Source organism: Lasiosphaeria miniovina (assembly GCF_030549165.1).
Source record: "Lasiosphaeria miniovina strain SMH2392-1A chromosome Unknown B0T26scaffold_5, whole genome shotgun sequence".
NCBI lineage: Eukaryota > Fungi > Ascomycota > Sordariomycetes > Sordariales > Lasiosphaeriaceae > Lasiosphaeria > Lasiosphaeria miniovina.
The window spans coordinates 343330-359867 of NW_026848224.1; the positions used below are offsets into that span (position 1 = coordinate 343330).

The 16538-nt window shown below is 56.0% G+C and overlaps 7 protein-coding genes across 7 annotated transcripts; 3 read left to right on the top strand and 4 right to left on the bottom strand.

Moving 5' to 3' along the window:
- Positions 1 to 312: 312 nt before the first annotated feature.
- On the bottom strand, positions 313 to 2112 carry B0T26DRAFT_649371 (Alpha/Beta hydrolase protein; the record flags this gene model as incomplete). The annotated part of the gene is made up of 2 exons (XM_060438084.1): positions 313 to 1575; positions 1636 to 2112. 2 exons carry the CDS (start codon positions 2110 to 2112, stop codon positions 313 to 315), a joined length of 1740 nt encoding a protein of 579 aa, XP_060293760.1.
- Positions 2113 to 5454: 3342 nt separating this feature from the next.
- B0T26DRAFT_649143 (uncharacterized protein) lies at positions 5455 to 6613 on the top strand (the record flags this gene model as incomplete). Its single annotated transcript, XM_060438060.1, has 3 exons — positions 5455 to 6174; positions 6241 to 6381; positions 6473 to 6613. The coding sequence occupies 3 exons, from the start codon at positions 5455 to 5457 to the stop codon at positions 6611 to 6613; spliced, it is 1002 nt and encodes a 333-aa protein (XP_060293761.1).
- Positions 6614 to 7606: 993 nt separating this feature from the next.
- B0T26DRAFT_714327 (uncharacterized protein) lies at positions 7607 to 8400 on the bottom strand. Its single transcript, XM_060442181.1, has one exon. The coding sequence runs from the start codon at positions 8114 to 8116 to the stop codon at positions 7769 to 7771; it is 348 nt and encodes a 115-aa protein (XP_060293762.1). The 5' UTR covers positions 8117 to 8400; the 3' UTR covers positions 7607 to 7768.
- B0T26DRAFT_741581 (uncharacterized protein) lies at positions 8140 to 9599 on the bottom strand (the record flags this gene model as incomplete). Its single annotated transcript, XM_060443987.1, has 2 exons — positions 8140 to 9526; positions 9568 to 9599. The coding sequence occupies 2 exons, from the start codon at positions 9597 to 9599 to the stop codon at positions 8140 to 8142; spliced, it is 1419 nt and encodes a 472-aa protein (XP_060293763.1).
- Positions 9600 to 10769: 1170 nt separating this feature from the next.
- On the top strand, positions 10770 to 11895 carry B0T26DRAFT_714333 (actin-related protein 2/3 complex subunit 3). Its single transcript, XM_060442182.1, has 3 exons — positions 10770 to 10996; positions 11164 to 11559; positions 11631 to 11895. Exons 1-3 carry the CDS (start codon positions 10991 to 10993, stop codon positions 11808 to 11810), a joined length of 582 nt encoding a protein of 193 aa, XP_060293764.1. The 5' UTR covers positions 10770 to 10990; the 3' UTR covers positions 11811 to 11895.
- A 194-nt stretch (positions 11896 to 12089) lies between these two features.
- On the bottom strand, positions 12090 to 14071 carry B0T26DRAFT_741583 (Gcd10p family-domain-containing protein; the record flags this gene model as incomplete). The annotated part of the gene is made up of 2 exons (XM_060443988.1): positions 12090 to 13908; positions 13986 to 14071. 2 exons carry the CDS (start codon positions 14069 to 14071, stop codon positions 12090 to 12092), a joined length of 1905 nt encoding a protein of 634 aa, XP_060293765.1.
- A 707-nt stretch (positions 14072 to 14778) lies between these two features.
- B0T26DRAFT_752675 (glutathione S-transferase) lies at positions 14779 to 15887 on the top strand (the record flags this gene model as incomplete). The annotated part of the gene is made up of 3 exons (XM_060445551.1): positions 14779 to 14790; positions 14861 to 14992; positions 15054 to 15887. The coding sequence occupies 3 exons, from the start codon at positions 14779 to 14781 to the stop codon at positions 15885 to 15887; spliced, it is 978 nt and encodes a 325-aa protein (XP_060293766.1).
- Between the last annotated feature and the right edge of the window lie 651 nt (positions 15888 to 16538).

Genomic DNA, 16538 nt, shown 5'->3' on the forward strand with positions numbered 1-16538 from the left:
GGTTTAGACTCAGTAACAAGCTGTTTGCATGCATATGCAGCAAGTGTCTGAGAAACTCTTTTTCATCAACATTAATAATAACCCCCTTTTCCGCTGCCTGTCCACGTGCAGTATCATATGTTCATTAGATCCTTTTCATCAGTCGGCGACATCATAACCACCCACCAGCCCCTTTAATGCAATGCCCGGTTTAGCCCCCCCATATCCTTCATCCCAGTTTTGCAGCAACCAGAGTATGTACATGTACATGATATGCACAGGATACTCTGAAATATGAACAATAGAAGAAAATCAAATTATTAACCCCCCAGCCTAAATTCTCAAAATCCCGACGTTTGCCTTGATCCAGTTATACTGCTCGGTGCGGAAGTCGTCCTTGAGAAGACCGCCGCCGTTGTTGAAGAACTGCATAAGTTGGCGCCCCGAGTTGGTCCACTGCGGCCACGACAGGGCAACCTTTGACTTGGCGCTGGTGCCGCCCGACGCGTCGTTGGGGTCGAGGTTGTAGACAAAGTTGGAGTAATAGTTCTGGATGCTCTTGCTCGCGTAGTTGGGAAGGATGCCGTAGAACACCTGCAGCAGGTCGCTGCCGTGGAAGGTGCCGAGCACCGGCGTCCCAAAGTCGTAGCTCGACAGGTACGACCATGTGGGAACCGTGGGCTTGACCGCCCGGGCATTCTCGAGGAAGAGGCGCCGCGACAGGGTAAAGACAAGGTCGCCCAGGATGGCCGCGAGCCGCTTGAAGCCCGGGTACACCTCGTTCAAGATTCCCGTGCGAAAAGGCGAGCCAGATGTGAGGATGACGTCGTATGTGTCGACCAGGCCACTGATCTGGGTAGGGGTGGCGCTTTGGAAGAAGATGGTCTGGAGATACGTCACGAGCTTGGACGTGCTGGTGACGTTGGACTGGAAGAGAGAAAATAGCGTTCCCTCGTCCTCTTGGTCTCCGACGATCAAGGGCACGGAAGCGTACTGGCCGTTCTTGGCCAGAACCTCTGGGCTCTGGGTCAGGACCTTGCCGTCGGGCCGGGGCAGATACGACAGCGAGACCGAGTTGTACGATAGAATGCCAGGGACCGAGTTGGCAGCGTCGAGGAACGTAGCGTAGGGCAGGGCGCGGAGGCAGGCAAGGGTGTCGGCTGCCCCCGAGCACCCAGACTTGGCTACGACGGCGTCGTAGATCTTCTGGCCTTTGGGACCGTCGACGGCATCGGCGGGAACGATGCTGCCCGAGTTCATGATGGCACCGCGGAAGAGTGGCTTGCCCTTGTACGTGTTGTCGCCGTCGTACAGGGCCATCTGGTCGAACACGGAGATGGCACCCGCACTCTCTCCCCAAATCGTGACCTTGTCCGGGTCGCCACCAAACGCGGCAATGTTGTCTGCGACCCACTCCAGGCCCATGCGCTGGTCAAGCAGGCCGAGATTAGAGGAACCGTCTTTCAGGATCTCCTTGCCAGCCATGAAGCCAAACCCGCCGACGCGGTAATTGACAGCCACGAAGACGTAGGGCTTGCCCGAGGCTATGGCGTTGCTCAGCAGGGGACCACCGTCGTACATGGAAGTCCATCCGAGCTGCAAACCAAGTTAGCGGTTGTGCTCGGTTTTGCACGAGACGACTGGATGGGAACCGACCTCGAAGCCGCCGCCAAAGATCCAGAACAAGACTGGGAGCTTGTCGCCCGCCTTGGTGCCGACAGGGCGGATGACATTGATACCAAGGCAGTCCTCCTTCTGGTTCAAGGCGACCTGCAGCAAGGGCGAATTGGTGAGGGCGCCTAGGACCTGGACGAGGAGCTCACTCGAGTCGGTTGACGACAGGAACTGCGGGCAAGCCGGTGCAATGCCCGTTGCGTCGAACGTGCCGAAGGAGGCGGTGAGACGGACGGGGGGCTTGAGCCGGAGCGGGCCGACGGGAGGCAGAGCATAAGGAATGCCGTTGAAGGCCTCGGTGCCTATGCGCGTGACCCCGACGACGTTGCCAGTACCAATAGAGACGGTCGGCGCCGCCCGTTTCTCGACAACCGGCGAAGGAGGCTCGCTCGGCGCGGCAGCGACACCTCGGAGGAGGGCCAAAGAGCCGGCGGCAAGAACGGCAGCGATGGCCTTCATGGTGCCTGTCCTGAACCAGGTACCTTAGGTACGAAGGCAGGATTAGAGAAGCCGGGCAAGAGGGACGGACAGGTACGCGAAGACGGAGAGAAGCTGGGTGGTGAGCCTGGGTGTCGATCTTATCTTGTTTGGCGAGGAATTCGGCTGGTTAAATACTCGTGACGATCTCCATCACAACCCGCTCTCGTGGAGCAGGCAATTTTGTTGCCCGTGGCCGCCCACGCGGTGCCGAGAAGGAAGGGGCACGGAAAGGGGGAGGTGCAACGTGCGGCTGGAAACGGTTGTGCCACAAAAAATGGTGGAGGCTGTACTGTCTCGGCCGAAAGCACAGCCCAGACATTTCCGGGTACAGAATATTGTGTAGGATAGGCATTCGTACTGGGCCTCGACCTGGTCTGGTGGCCCAATATTGGACGGACCCCAAGACCCACCACCGTGGAGTCGTCGTCGGGGTCAACAAGCCACGGCGATCCAAGAAAAGATCACGGAACAGGGCCAAAGTCCGGGGAGAGGGCAGCTGACCGCGTGACAGGCAGGGAAGTCGAGCACGACGGGCGGGCGGCGCACGACGCTGGTCGGCGACGGTCCGTATACGGTGCTGTCCCGTCGCTGCATATGGGTTCCCCGCGATCAACGAGCTCGCGAGCCGCGGGGCACCATGCCCAGGTAACATCAAGATGGGGTTCGGCATGTGCTACCCATGGCTATATCCAACTTCCCCATGGGGAGGTGAATCTAGCCGGTACTTGGGTGGCAGTGTCTGGTCGGTGCGCTCGGGGGGAAAGTGAGGTAGCGTCGTGAGCCTTGAGGGAGAAGCTCGTCAACACGACACAGAGTCCGATTCCATCCAAGTCGAAGCAGTTTGCTCGTGACAGGCTCTAGAACCAACGTGGTGAAAGGGCGGCTCGGTCGTGGTCTGGGCGGTGCATGTGAAGACGCAGGGTGTCTGTTGTGCCTGACGCACGACACAAGCCTCGGTTTGGGACTCCATGGTAGGGCGAGACGGGCAGGGCGGGTGCGCGTGCATCAAGCTAGACGTGATGGGAAGGATGCCCATCGTGACCAGCAGAGCACGCCGTCTTTCCCGGCCTCGACCCGTGAGGGGTAGCGCAGAACAGACAGCCCAGGTAAGGTAAGTTTGCGGCACCGAGTACTAGCACGGCATGTACCTTGCCTTGGCGATGTGTGGAGGAGAGGGAGGGGCGTTGGACACACACAAAAAGATCGTGTGCCAGTCTTACCGCCGACCCTTAATAATTGGGGTAACCCAATCGCTGAACCGCGAGCACGATATCCGCGGACAGAATGGGGAGGATTATTGGAGGCTCGGAAGCCCATCCGATTCCTCGGACTCGTCAGGGCGAAGATGAGATGACGGTGGCTTGCGCCAACAGTGGCAATCCCACAGCATAGCCCGAACAGGGTTGCGATGGGGTCCCGCGGAAGCAAAAGTTACGGAACCTTAACTTGCTTTTGCAAATTTGGGATGAAGTTTGGACACGACTTGGAGTTGACAGATCGCGCCGGCAAGTCAAGTGCCATAAAAGGGAGCTTGCAGAGGTGCAGGCGGGGTCGCAGGGATCACACCTTCCTGGAATGCGGGGCTGGCTCGCTGAGCTGGCCCTGTGGCCCGGACCCTTGCGAGGCACAAGGCCCGTGCATCCTTGCCATTTGTGGGGGAGTCGGGCGGCCGTTTCCTTTTCGATCGACAACCTCCGGTACCATTTGCTTGGTCGAATTCCATCACACACTAGCCGCCCTGATCTGCTAACCGCTAGGTCGCCGAATATCCAGCCATAATCTCGAGATGCATTCAGTTGGGTATCAACATCCTAGCAACGACAAGCGCCGATCAGAAACCATCGTACCACCAACCAGAAACCCGCCCGCCCTCTCAGAGCCTGCAGTCTTGTTGAGTCTCAGCTCTCTGTTTCTCCCCGCGTTCACGCTCGAGTCGCAGCACAGGAAAGGAGGGTGGGACACGGACTGAGCTGCGAACTACTGCAGAGCTTTTGTTCCCTAATTTGGGTGGCTGAGCCGCGACGAAATCGGGTACGGGCTTGCGCTTTCTTCTTCTTCTTCTTCAGAGTTGGCGCGCCCATTATGCCGTGAGTTGGTGTCTCTCGGTCTCGTTGTCGGCTTGTGAACAGGCTTTTGCTGTTCACTCTTCCATATGACATGGGCTTCTCGCCGTGGTCGTCACGCCATTCTTACCGATTATCTATGTCTATCGGGGGGTATTCGGCTGGTCAGCTTTAGAACCAGATCGAGGCACGCGTAAAGACACTAACTGCATAGACATTAAGCACTATGGTAAGAGTCGGGCCAGAGAATAACCTGGTCCTCATGGTAATTACCCAATTATATGGGATCGGATATTGGCCTAAGAACCCGGTGATAAAATGCTTATCACGGCTATTGCTGCATCCTGGCTGGGATATTTGTGTTCTCGTGTATGTATTTTTTTCATCTGCTCGAGGAGGCTGTACTCAAGGGGGGACCTCCACAGCTAGCCCGACATCCATCACAAAAGTGAAATAGCTTTACCCGTCACCCATGCACACACTAGAGGTCGCGTTCTAATGTATAGCTTCCATGAACTGTGCGGTTCCTGCTTTGTTTCCGGGGAGGAGTTGGAGTCTCACCATGCTAGACTCATCAACTCAGAGATCAGGGGCATGCGGGAAACTCAAAATAAAGGTCATGTGTGAGTTTCCTGGTAATTAAGTACCCGATAATTAACGCCCCGGTAGTTTCAAACTATAAAAAGAGAAGAAGTAGAAGTGTTAGAAGAGCAATATCGTGACGTATTCAATGGCGATGGAGAGACGTAGCGTGAGCCACGTCCCGCCCCATGTGGTCGCACGGACCACGCGCACCCAAGCATAAAACTGGGAGTTGTGCGGCCACAATTCCTCCTTCCTAGCTCTCCGGATATCGATAAATAGAGAACAACCTTACCCCCAACCTTGGTAGTATTACCACCACCATCCTTAGGCAAGGCCATCAGCGGTATTGACTAGAGTACTACGAACAAAAAGCGTTTATAAGACACAGTGTTCACGTGTTCAATACTGCCAATTAATTCACACACAACTTCGGTTACATTTTTCATTTCGACCTTATTATGCAAACAAGATCCCGTCATCTCACTTTCATGCATCTGACTTCCACCAACAAGAAGTTCGTTGTCTCTTGGTTGAATGGCGCGATGGCTTGGCTGACAGTTGTTTCAGTTCCAGCCGCACCACTCTTGATATCTTGTCAATTATTGCTGATTAGATAACAGCAACAGGGGTAGGAGTCTCGAGAGTAGCATGGGCATTGCTGATATATCAGAAAATGACCAGCCTCGACCACCTCGTCTCTCAGTATCCGGTGCTCTCGACGCTCGCATCATACGTCTCGTCGCTAGACCTCTTCAACCTGGCCTTGACCAATCGCGCAAACCACTCCGCCATTCTCAGTTCGCCGTCTTTGCGACGCCACTGTCTCTGCGACGGACATGGCCTGCGTGACCGACAAGGCTTCGCCGGCGCATACGCAATTCCCAAGCATGCATACACGAAAGACTATCAGTTCGGCGGCGAGGCCCGCAGTGACAACTGGCCGGAGCACAACGTGGGCGCCATCAACGAGGACGAACCGATTGAGGTGAGACTCTACAACATCAAATGCGACGAGGCCGGCGCACTGCCCTGCCGCCGGTGCGGCATCAACGTGTGCGAAGAGTGCCGCTACTACCCGCGCATCCGGCCCGCGCACATGGACGGCCCCGTGCGGCGGCCCCATCTCTCCCTGTCCTGCTTCAGCCACAACATCATGGGCTTCTGCCCGCCGTGCGACGCCCGGACCGAGAGCGAGGTCCGCGGCAAGTTCCTCAGCGAGCTGTGCGACTGCGACATGTTCCGGCGCTGGATCTGCAACAAATGCCACCTCGAGGAGGAGCAGGAGTCAAAGGCCTACTACGCCAAGCACACTGACGAGTACGGCTGGATTATCGGGCCTCACTACGGGCCCTGTGACACAAAGACTGTCATAAACCGCCAAAACGCCATACAGGTGAGTCTCGCGTGGCGCTGGCCCTTGTAGGATGCCGCCACGCGGCAGCTAACCTCTTCGACCTAGCTGCTGTATTGCCCCTGCGGCGCCAACGTCCCTCCTGAGAGCCGCTTGAGATGCAGCTTATGCAAACGCCGCCATCTCCCCGAATGGGAATGGCGTCGCGAGATACTGGAGGGCGGCACTGGAATGCCGTGGTTTGACGATGTGAGTGGCCGGACTTTTATAGGACCCCCAATGACATTTGAATCCAACAGTCTCACTCTCGGGAGACCCTGGCTGATGCATGACTTGACAGGACCCAAACTACCCCCACTGGCTTCCGTATTTAGGCCTGCCGACAAAATACCCAGACCCATACCCACCGCTAGCCGACAAGGAAGTGCTGCGGCGAGCGTTCCAAATTGCCCGTACCGTGTGCAGCCGCGGTAGAATGTGAGCAAAAGAGTGCTTGTATTAGGAAGGAGAAAGGAAGATGGGCACAGCTTGGCCTAGATACCCTACAATTGTATCATGTGTTCGGATCTTTATGAGCTAATTAGATAGGCCACAGGTGGCTACTATGTGCACCACGTATGGATGCAGCCCAACGGCTTCTTCCGGCAGCCCACCCCTACCGTGGGAAGCGAGAACCCAAAGGTTTCCACCCATGACACTTTTGCCGTGTGCAAATAAAGGGTGAAAGGTGCAGACAATCACATGTCTCCTGCATGGCGCAACAGTGTGCTGTAAGCCTTCGCGGCGTGCGTTTCGTGGGCAAAAAGCTACGGTTATACTAAACCTTGACGCTTCCGGGTACTGGAGGAGATGGCCCGGCATATAATGCTCCGGCTGTGGCGTGCTGCTATTTAATATTTTTATATCCTGTTTCGTCTGCTCAAGAAGGGAGTTCTACGGTTAGATCTGCCTTTACCACCAAAGTGAAATGGCATAATTATCACCTTAAATGAACACAGTTAAGATGCTGTTTTGCAATTAGATGTCATGTTAATACACCATTGCAATCTTCTCGGAATGACGCTCATAACCAGGTTATTTTAATCTTCTGAGCATCCTTCTTCTCTTTTCCTTATTTCTCTCTTTAAAATTGAACTTGTGCAGTTGAAACCCCAACAGACACAGAGCATGCACCATCGCCAAAACTATTCCACAGTCAAGAACGAATGTAAGAATCACCACCTAAATACGTTTGTTCAAAAACAAGTAGGTGGAGAAGGATCAATGCAATGCTGCGAAATCAGATTCAGCCTCATGCCGGGGACCGAGTTGAACCACGGAGTGGCGAATTCCCCTGGCAGGGGTCAAGCGGCCTGGCCCGTTCCAGGGTACATACAGCATGCAAGATCTCGATCGATGCAGTGGCGTGAAGAAAAAGCAACGTTTACCGGGGATCTCTCGGACCAATTGAACACATCTGAGACAGGTCGGACCATTCTGGGATGAAAGCTGGATGACCAGCTTGATCTTGCTACCTGAGTTACCTAGGCAGTCAATTCGTATTTACATTTTGGGGCTTGCTAAAAGGCAGCCTGAGATGAAAGCCTTATCGGCGTGAAAGACGAAGAATCGTCGGGGCCGGTATGCCCAATGTTTTCTATACCGAGTCCAAAAATGAAAAATGGGAAACGTAGAGGGAGGGGTGTGCCCGTCGGTCATCCATCATGGAGAATGTGGAGGTAGAAAGACGGACAATGTTGCCCCTTGCTCCCCGCAGAAAGCAAAAAGAAAAGAAAAGAGAACGCTGGCCTACTGCCAACCCACCACGATGCGCGAGCATCAATGGACTTTTCTGTCTGAAACACCTGTAATTGTTGAGCCTGGTATTCGAACCATTCATGCCATCGTCAAGCAATTCATCAAGCCCGCATGCCAGCGAGCCGCTAACCAATAACCGGGAAAAGACCAAGAAAATATTCCAGACCGTCCCAACACCATGCGCCATGACTCCTTGCTGTTAAGACACCTCTAACACACTTCCAATGTACTGATCGACTGTGTAGTCCGTCTCCTCTTAGCGTCGGGACTCATGATCGATTGTTCATCAGAGCTGTCGGCCTCATCACCGTCAAAGCTGCTGTCACAGGTCACAAAGGGGTCATAGAATGACCTCTTCAGACTCGGGGCTGGCGGGGGGTAGTAGGCTTGTCGAGGGGGCTCCAGCAGCTCCTCCCAGAGAGCGATGTGGTCAGGATCGCCATATTTTGGGTAACCGGCAATCCTCTCACCGAGAGCCTTGGAGAGCCGTTCCTTCAACCCCAGAACAGGCCAAAACGGCACGCGGTGGTAAGTAATTCGGAGACCCTCCCCGGCCTTGTCGCTGTCTCTGGGAACGGGCGCTTTGTCCGGGTGCAGGAAGCGATTTAAAAAGGTTGAGGTGACAGTAGCCGTGTAGATGATGAAATTGGGGTCGATGGTGTTGGCGTCATCATGGGTTATAACCTGAACCTTGACATTGCGAAACTTTGGCGGCGGCATGCGGACTGGCTTCTGGCCGGCCGGGGAGTCCGACGACTCCTGAGAAGACTTTGCCGCCTTTGGGGGGCGGCGGTAAAAGTGTGCCTGTGCCATGCCGAGCAGGATCGCAGCAATGTAGGGGTCATGATCGATGTTAGCCGGGATCAGCATCTTGGAACGCAGACGCTGCAAACTGGCCACCGGCTCATTTGGGCCGCGGTCGGGTCCGCGGACGACTCGGAAGAGGCTCTTGCGGATCCCGGCGAGTTGGGACCGATTGATGTATGCTAAGAAGGGAGCATTGCCGGGATTATTCGCATCCTGGAAGCTGGAAGGAACCTTGCCGAAGGACGTGTATGGAATCGTCGTGGCCGAGTCAAACGACTTCTCCGTGCAGGATGCAGTTCGCCACACACATGGAACCCGGATCGCCTTCTTGTAGACACGTTGGCCGAAAAATAGATCGAGCTCTGCGTCAGTCTTGGCCCGCGAGAGTGTTTCAGGAAACAGCTTTGCCAGCACATGCTTGATGGAGCGGTTTTTGCAAAACGTCCGGGGCGATTTGTCTGGGCGAACCAGAATGTGCAGCTCCGAGGTGATTGCGCGTGCAAAAGAGGACGGCTCAAGCCACCTGTCCGGCACAAGGTCTGGAACAGGCGTGTCGATGACTGGACGTTCCACAAAATCCACGCCGAGAAGCTCATAATGGAGATCAGTCCAGCAGATGGGGAGGACATAGAGCGATGTGCCGGAATAGTCGTACATGATGTCGTAGAGCGAGCCGAGCTCGGGGCGCGTGTATGGTCGCTGGACAGATTGCCGCTTGGTGACCCGGGTGCTTGTCTGCGACGCGACATCGCCATTCTTGTCGCTGCCGTTTGCCTCGTTGGTGGTTTCGCTGTTGGTGGCATCGATGCTGGTGGCATCGCTGTTGGTGACATCGCTGTTGGTGGCATCGCTCTTGGTGGCATGATGCTTGGCGGCTTCGCCTTTTGCGACCTCGCTCTTGTCAAATAGTTCGCGACTCACCGCGCTGGGCGACGAGTCGTCGCGTGGGGCCGACATGCGAATAATTGTCCGCAGCTGGCCAAAGAGGTCGCTGCCGAAGAATGAGCTGAAGGAAGGTACGCGCGTGTTAGCGAATGCAGCCTCGCGGTAAACAAAGCGCTGATTGAGGACTCCTATCCACTCGATTTTGGCGACCAGGCGAGTGTGCACGCGCGACTTACTCAATAGTGAGCATCGAACGAGGATCTAGTCGCCTTGCGAGTTCTGGGGAGGGTGGCTTGTGTGTTTTGCACCGGACCGCTGGTCACGTCACGGGAGGGCCCCTGCAGCAACAGACGAACCCAGAAATGGGGAGCGGGGGTGCGCGACTTCCCCAGACCGCGCGAAGTGGTAAAAAGGTGGGCAAAAGAGACAAACCTTTGCCAAAAATGCAGTGAAGGCACAGATTTCGTCCAAAATCGAGAATTGAGAGGTCTCTGTCAGACGTTCGCTGCGCAGGTTGAGGCCGGTCTCTCACTCGGGTTTTGGAGAGTTGAGAGAGGGCTGGGCAGAGACGGCTGGGTTTAAGGAAACGCGACTGAAGAGGGAAAGAGCGAGGGTGCGAGCGAGGCCCCCTCAATCGAGGGGGGCGACTGGAATCGGGCCAACCGAAGCGCTTTCTGCCGAGCGCAGGAATCGCGCTAGCACACGAGCTCCCGTGACAGCAATGCCCGGGCTAGGCTCCAACGAGAAATGCCGCCCAAGCCACACACCCTCTCTCAAAGGCTCGCACAAACCTGAAATCGTCAATGCAAAACCGGCTGCACGCGAAAGTCAACGTGTTTCGCAGACAGCAAGCAAGCAATCTGCAAACTTGTAATTACGTATAGAGACAACGGGCACACCGCTTCGCCTTATAGACACAGGGCAAGGAAAATGCAAAGGCCTCCAAGAAATGTGACGAGCGCCTGGCCGCATCGGATCGTTTTCAAGTTGTGCGGCGTTGGGCGTGGCGGCTGGCGTCACCATCGTGGGCCGTGGGGTGCTTGGCCGGTTTTAGCCGGCCGTCAGGCTTCAGTCAGCCAATGAAGACGCTTGGGCCACCTCAGATGCGGCGGCTGCCTCGATGACTGTTCCTTAGAGTTCCTGCCTCAGGCTTAAATTTGGGAGCTTGGGCAGGCTCGGCGCTAGTGTAAAACGGGGGAGGGCCAGGCAAGCGAACCCCGCAAGGATGCGTACAATCGACTGGGACTCGGTAGCGCATCGGCAGGACAGCGACCGCAACCGATGACCTAGAGGCATCCTACGCCGACGCTATTCCCACGCATTGACAGGTTCGCCAGGAGTTAGCTAGCCAGCCTGCCGCCTACCCACGATGCCGGTAAGTTTGATGTCATCCGCGCGGCGTAGCTAGGCTCGGTGGCCAGCAGCGCGGCCTGTCGCGAGTCCTCGTCCCTTTTCTGCCTCGCCCTCCAAAATGAACAATGGCCTCTTGTGACTAACCTGCCTCCGCCCCTCCCCCAACCTGGGAGGGCGGCTCTGCTCCAGGCCTACAACTCGGTCTTCAACGCAGACCCCCACCAGCCGCGGCTGGTTGGGAACTTCCCGCTGATGCCTCTGCGCACCAAGGTGCGCGGGCCCGTATACGCGCTGCCCTTCCCGGACACGCCGCTGCCGGCCGGCGAGTCGCCCGACGAGGACTCGGAGAGCTACGACATCCTCGACGAGGTGCTGCAAAAGTTCCGCGCCAACACCTTCTTCCGCAACTTTGAGATCCAGGGCCCCGCCGACCGCCTGCTCATCTACGGCATCTGGTTCGTCTCGGACTGCCTGGCCAAGATCAAGCCCTCGGCCGGCGTGCGTGATGCCACCAAAGACGTCACGAACCTCGCCCTCGACCTCAACTTTGCCCTCCCCGGCGACCCCGCCTGGCCGTTAAACCAGGTAAGACAGAAAGGCAGGCTGATTTCTATGAAGAGGGGTTCGGCTGCTGACACGGCGCCCACGCCTGCTAGATGTATGAACCACCCCGCGACAGGCAAGACGCAGAGATTCTACGGCAATACATGTCACAGGTGAGGCAGGAGTTGGCGACGAGGTTACTGGCACGCGTATATGAGGAGGACGGCGACGGCAAGCCGAGCAAGTGGTGGCTGAGCTTCACGAAGCGGAAATTCATGGGCAAGGGTCTGTGAAGTGAAGACCGGACAGCTATGCGTTAGAAGCAAAAACACTGGGAGGGTAGACACTTTTTTTTTTTTTTTTTTTAAAAAAAAAAAAAAAAAGAGGAATTAAGGCGAGATATCCGCATCTTCCTTGCAGCTAAAAGCCAGATCGTGGCGTGCTGTGAACAATAGCTGGGCCCCTCTATTATCTGTACAATGGTATCTAATCTCGTCTATGATGCAGAGGGAAGAGCTCCACGCCAGTGTCTAAGCCTAGCGTCCCCGTTCAGCTCGTGTTTAAAGACTCGTTTAAGCCGGGGTCTCAGCCGCCTCCGACTGCGGTGCAGAGTCGTCCTCGAGCTTCCTCCGCTTGAACTTGCCCTTGGCGGCGACCTTCCCCTCGGCCGGCTTCGCCTTCCATCCCGTAAATATAAACCCGTCGGATCCGCCACGCTCCGTCATAAGCGGATGTGTTCTTCCCGGCAATACTTGCCACCGGCGGGCCCGGCTGGTCTGGATTGACGTGCCCAGCAATAGCGTCGGGTTGAGCGGGAACTGCTCGGTGCCGGCCCAGTGCTCCAGCTCCTCGTTGGACTTGTCGGCGATTTCGGGCACGGCGCCGCTCGTCCAGGCTGTCCGGCGGTTCACGCTGAAGCAGTCCACCAGGGCCGTCAGGGGCTCGATGGTGGGCGAGTAGATGGAAACGGGCGCGCCACCGGCTAGGAGCGGGAGGGCGTGCTTCATGATGCTGATCGGGTCCATGGTGCTGGCGCACACCAGGCCCGAAAAGTTCCCTGCTCGTGCCGTGTCGACGATGTGGCGGATCCGCGCGTACCTTCTCCTCTTGCGGTGGAAGTTGCCTCTCCGGCTCGGCTTCCATGAGCTGAGCGTTTCGGACGAGGCGGTCAGGGGCGGGGTGGAGTACGATGTGTCTAGCTCCGGCTTGAGCAGCTGAAGCCAGGTGAGAGTCAGGAGGTGGTTGAGGAGAGGGTGTGGCGGGTGGTTGGGTGATGTGACGTCGAAGCCCCAGTAATTGAGGAACGACAGGTTCGGCTGGCTTGCTCCGTGGACGACAGTGATGGTATTTGTCTGCGAAAAGGGTATGGCAAAGTCAGAGGCGCGAGGCCTGTGGTGCTTCGGCTTCGCATCTGCTCTTGGCTTCTGGTCTTCGTCTTGCGCATCCGCCATCTCTGTGTCGCTGCCCTGATGTGTTGTCTCTTTGGACTCTTCGTCGCCATCCACCACCTCCTTTTTGATATTCTCATCGGTAGGTGCCGAGTCTTTCGCTGTCTCGGCACCGTCTGTGGCTTTATCTTCGGACTTTTCGTCCGCCTCGTCGTCGCTATCAGTCTCTTCCGGGGAGAGCACGCCCATCCTCTCGGCCAGCGCAGCGACCAACAGCCCGCAAGTGTCGTCCACCACCAACCATCTTCCTTTCAACAGCTGCTCCTGGACGACGGGGCATGCCTCGTGTCCCTGCTCGCTCGTCGCTTTTGGGTCATCTAGATAGACGTCCTCGCCCCCGTAGTGAACATTACCCCAGCAACCCACAAGACCCATCATCTCGGCCCGTAAATCCAATATTCTACTAGCGTCTCTCTCCTCTAATTGCCACGTCGAAAAATTCGGCACGTCAATCGGCAGCACTTGGAATCGCCGGATGTACTTTTTCGTCTTCAGCAGCTTGTACTTGGCCAAGCTGAAACTTGTTTTTTGGTCCAGCGCCGTGTGTGAGAGCAGCAGCTTGGCAATAACATCCTTGCCTGCGTTGTTGCCGTCCCGCTTCAACTCCTCAATCTCCTCCTGCGTTAATGTTTGCCGCGCGCTATCGTCGATCGCCTCGTTGTTTGACCGCACCACAACTTTCCCACTGTCAGCATCGACAAGGCTGAACTCGTCGCCATCGGCGGCAGTTATGACGGCCTCGGTGGTGCCAGGTGCCGGAGTCGAGCAGGAAGGTGCTTCCTCGTCGGCGAAGACTTCAGCGTAGAGTTCGGACGGCGGAACGGCTCGGAGACGCGAGAAGGTCTCGCCAGGGCGCTTGTCCTCAAGCTCGAAAGTGAGGTGGTATGGTCGTCCCAGAATCAAGTTGGCTGGAAAGGCGCCATGCTTGCCGAGCGAGATTGTTCTGTTCGAGAGCTGTTAGCGCGCTGGAAGCAGTCTCCTAGGGGTACCAGAAGGCGCGTTCGGAAGGAAGGCACGAACGTGTTTGGGGCTACTTGGAGCACCCGAGTGATGCCTGATGGAAGCTTCACCGCGACCCAGGCGTTTGGGCGGATTATTGAATGCATCTTTGCTTAGACAGACCAAGCTATCACGAGAAGGACGGCGTGTTTGCTGGGATGAACCACAGCCTCGAGATTTTAAAAAGTTTGCGCCGCGGCAAGGAAGGCTAGGTTGAATGCGGGGTGCGGGGTGGGTTCCAGTGAGGGGACCTTGACGGGTAAGGGATTCGTACCCCATCTCACTAAACCGCGAGCCGAGCCAGTCCCTCGGGGCCGTCATAGAACTTGCCAATGTTCTTTGCATGTTCCTCGTTGCTGGAGGTTGGGGCTTTGAAGGACAGAATGAACTAACTACCAGCATGGTCTTGAAAGCTATGAATAAGGGGAGGGGCCCGTCTTTTCGAGGTGGGTAGTCCAGAATACGTAATTACAATCTGGCCACCCGAACCCCGCCAACCTCTCAACCTCTCTTGAGCAGCTCACTCCGAGTTCCGCCAGCCGGGAGCAGATTGAGCTTCCGCTGCGAGACTTGACTGCGGGGTTCTGCATGTGCTTTGTCACTACAAACTCTTCAATTATTAATGGCGTCCAAAATCGCGTCATTTTTGACATGACTCGCTCGTTCGGACGAGATGTTGGCCAAGACGGGGAGGCCTATCTAGTATATGGGGCGCCTCAGCATTCCCCGGTTCATTGCTCCATTGCCAGCTCTCAACGTCTACAGTTCATTCGTGCCGAGATTTGAAAGCGTCTCTCGTCAGCCCAAGAGAAACATGGCAGAAAAGGTAGGCCGCACCCGTGTTAAACTTGCAGGTGTGCACCCTGTGAGGGGCGACTGACATTGAACCAACTCAGTCGGTTTACAAGGACGGGAGTTTTAATCGCGCGCCCAGCTCGTTTCGCAACTTTATCTCGGCGGATCCAAACTCTCGGTTCCCGGCAGAGAAAGGACGATATGCGCTGTATCTCTCGCCACTCTGCCCATGGGTGAGACGCGACAGCCTACCTGAAATGTTTGCTCTCAAACTGACAACGTTGCCCTGATTAGGCCCACAGGACGATAATTGTCCGCGCCATCAAGGGTCTGGAGGACATTGTAGATCTGTATGAGGTCGATGGTGGCTCAGAGGGATGGTACTTCACCGGCGAGGGCAGGGTTCTCGCGGCGGACCCCCTCTACGGCCTCGAGAGCATACGGGACCTCTACAAGAAAGTCAACCCGGACTTCCCGGGGCGGTTCACGGTGCCGGTTCTGTGGGACAAGAAAACACATACCATTGTCAACAACGAGAGCTCCGAGATCATCCGCATGTTCAGCAGCGCCTTCGACCACCTGATTCCGGAGCCCCTCCGAGAATCGAACCGGCCGGGCGGCGGGCTCTACCCGGAGCCCCTGCGGGCGCAGATCGACGAACTCAACGAGTGGGTCTACGACAAGATCAACAACGGCGTGTACAAGGTCGGCTTTTCGCCGGCGCAGGAATCGTACGAGGCGAACCTGTACCCGCTCTTCGACGCGCTCGACCGCGTCGAGAGCATCCTGGCCGACGGCCGGCGGTTCCTCTTCGGCGAGCACCTGACCGAGGCCGACGTGCGGCTCTACACTACCATTGTCCGCTTTGACGTGGCCTATCACACCGTCTTCATGTGCAACCTCAAGTCCATCCGCCACGACTACCCGCACATCTATTTCTGGGCCCGCCGGCTGTACTGGGACGCTGACGAGGCCGGCGAGTTCAGGGCAGCGTTCAACAAGACCACGGCGCCAAACATCCACCGCTATAGCGAGGGATATGCCAAGACGCGCCACCACGTCGTCTTGGGGAAGCAGGGGCCGCTGATCGTTCCAAAGGGCCCCAAGGTGTTGATCGATCCTCTTTAACAGAGAAGGGGTGTCTGCAACGGTGCTCTCTGGAAAGTCTCTCTGGCATTTGATTTCTTTTCTCTGCTTTTCATACCCTACCCTTTTCCTGCTCTGTACCCTCCTCTGCTCTTTCTTTCTATTCCTGCTCTACGGCTCATGATGATAGTTTACTCTCGAGTTTGTTGACCCTGCGTGTTGACCTGCGGTCTTCAATTAAGTGGGCTGCGTCAGGGGTCTCTTGGTAATGTATTTCATCGTGTAATTCCTGGGAAACTAGGAACCAATGAATTACTATTCCGGAACTAAAGTCGTAAAGTGGCATTGATACAGAGCCATCGTATATGGGTTAATATTTTCAAAACAATAACGTTATATTAATTATTTATTAATTAAATACGCAGCCCTCGCCCATGCACACACAACTGACCTGGCAGAAACTCAGGACGGCTTTCGGGCATTGTATTGCAAGTCGCTCTGATTCGTTTATGGTCTTGCACACACAGCCTCAGCATCCAGGCCTTCGTTAATTACAGGCGAAAAATTGCCGAGCGTTTCTTCCCCGGACAATACTGAGAAACAGAGATCGTTTCCGTAAAGGTTCACAAATCGTTCCCTCTTCATCTCGAACAGAATATTGATGCGGGAGGACATCAAACAATATCTCTCTCT

Coding starts and splice junctions, on each gene's coding strand:
- B0T26DRAFT_714327 (XM_060442181.1), bottom strand. CDS start 8,116: ATGGCGCATGGTGTTGGGACGGTCTGGAATATTTTCTTGGTCTTTTCC.
- B0T26DRAFT_714333 (XM_060442182.1), top strand. Junction 11,560..11,630: donor CCGCCTGGCCGTTAAACCAG/GTAAGACAGAAA, acceptor CACGCCTGCTAG/ATGTATGAACCACCCCGCGA.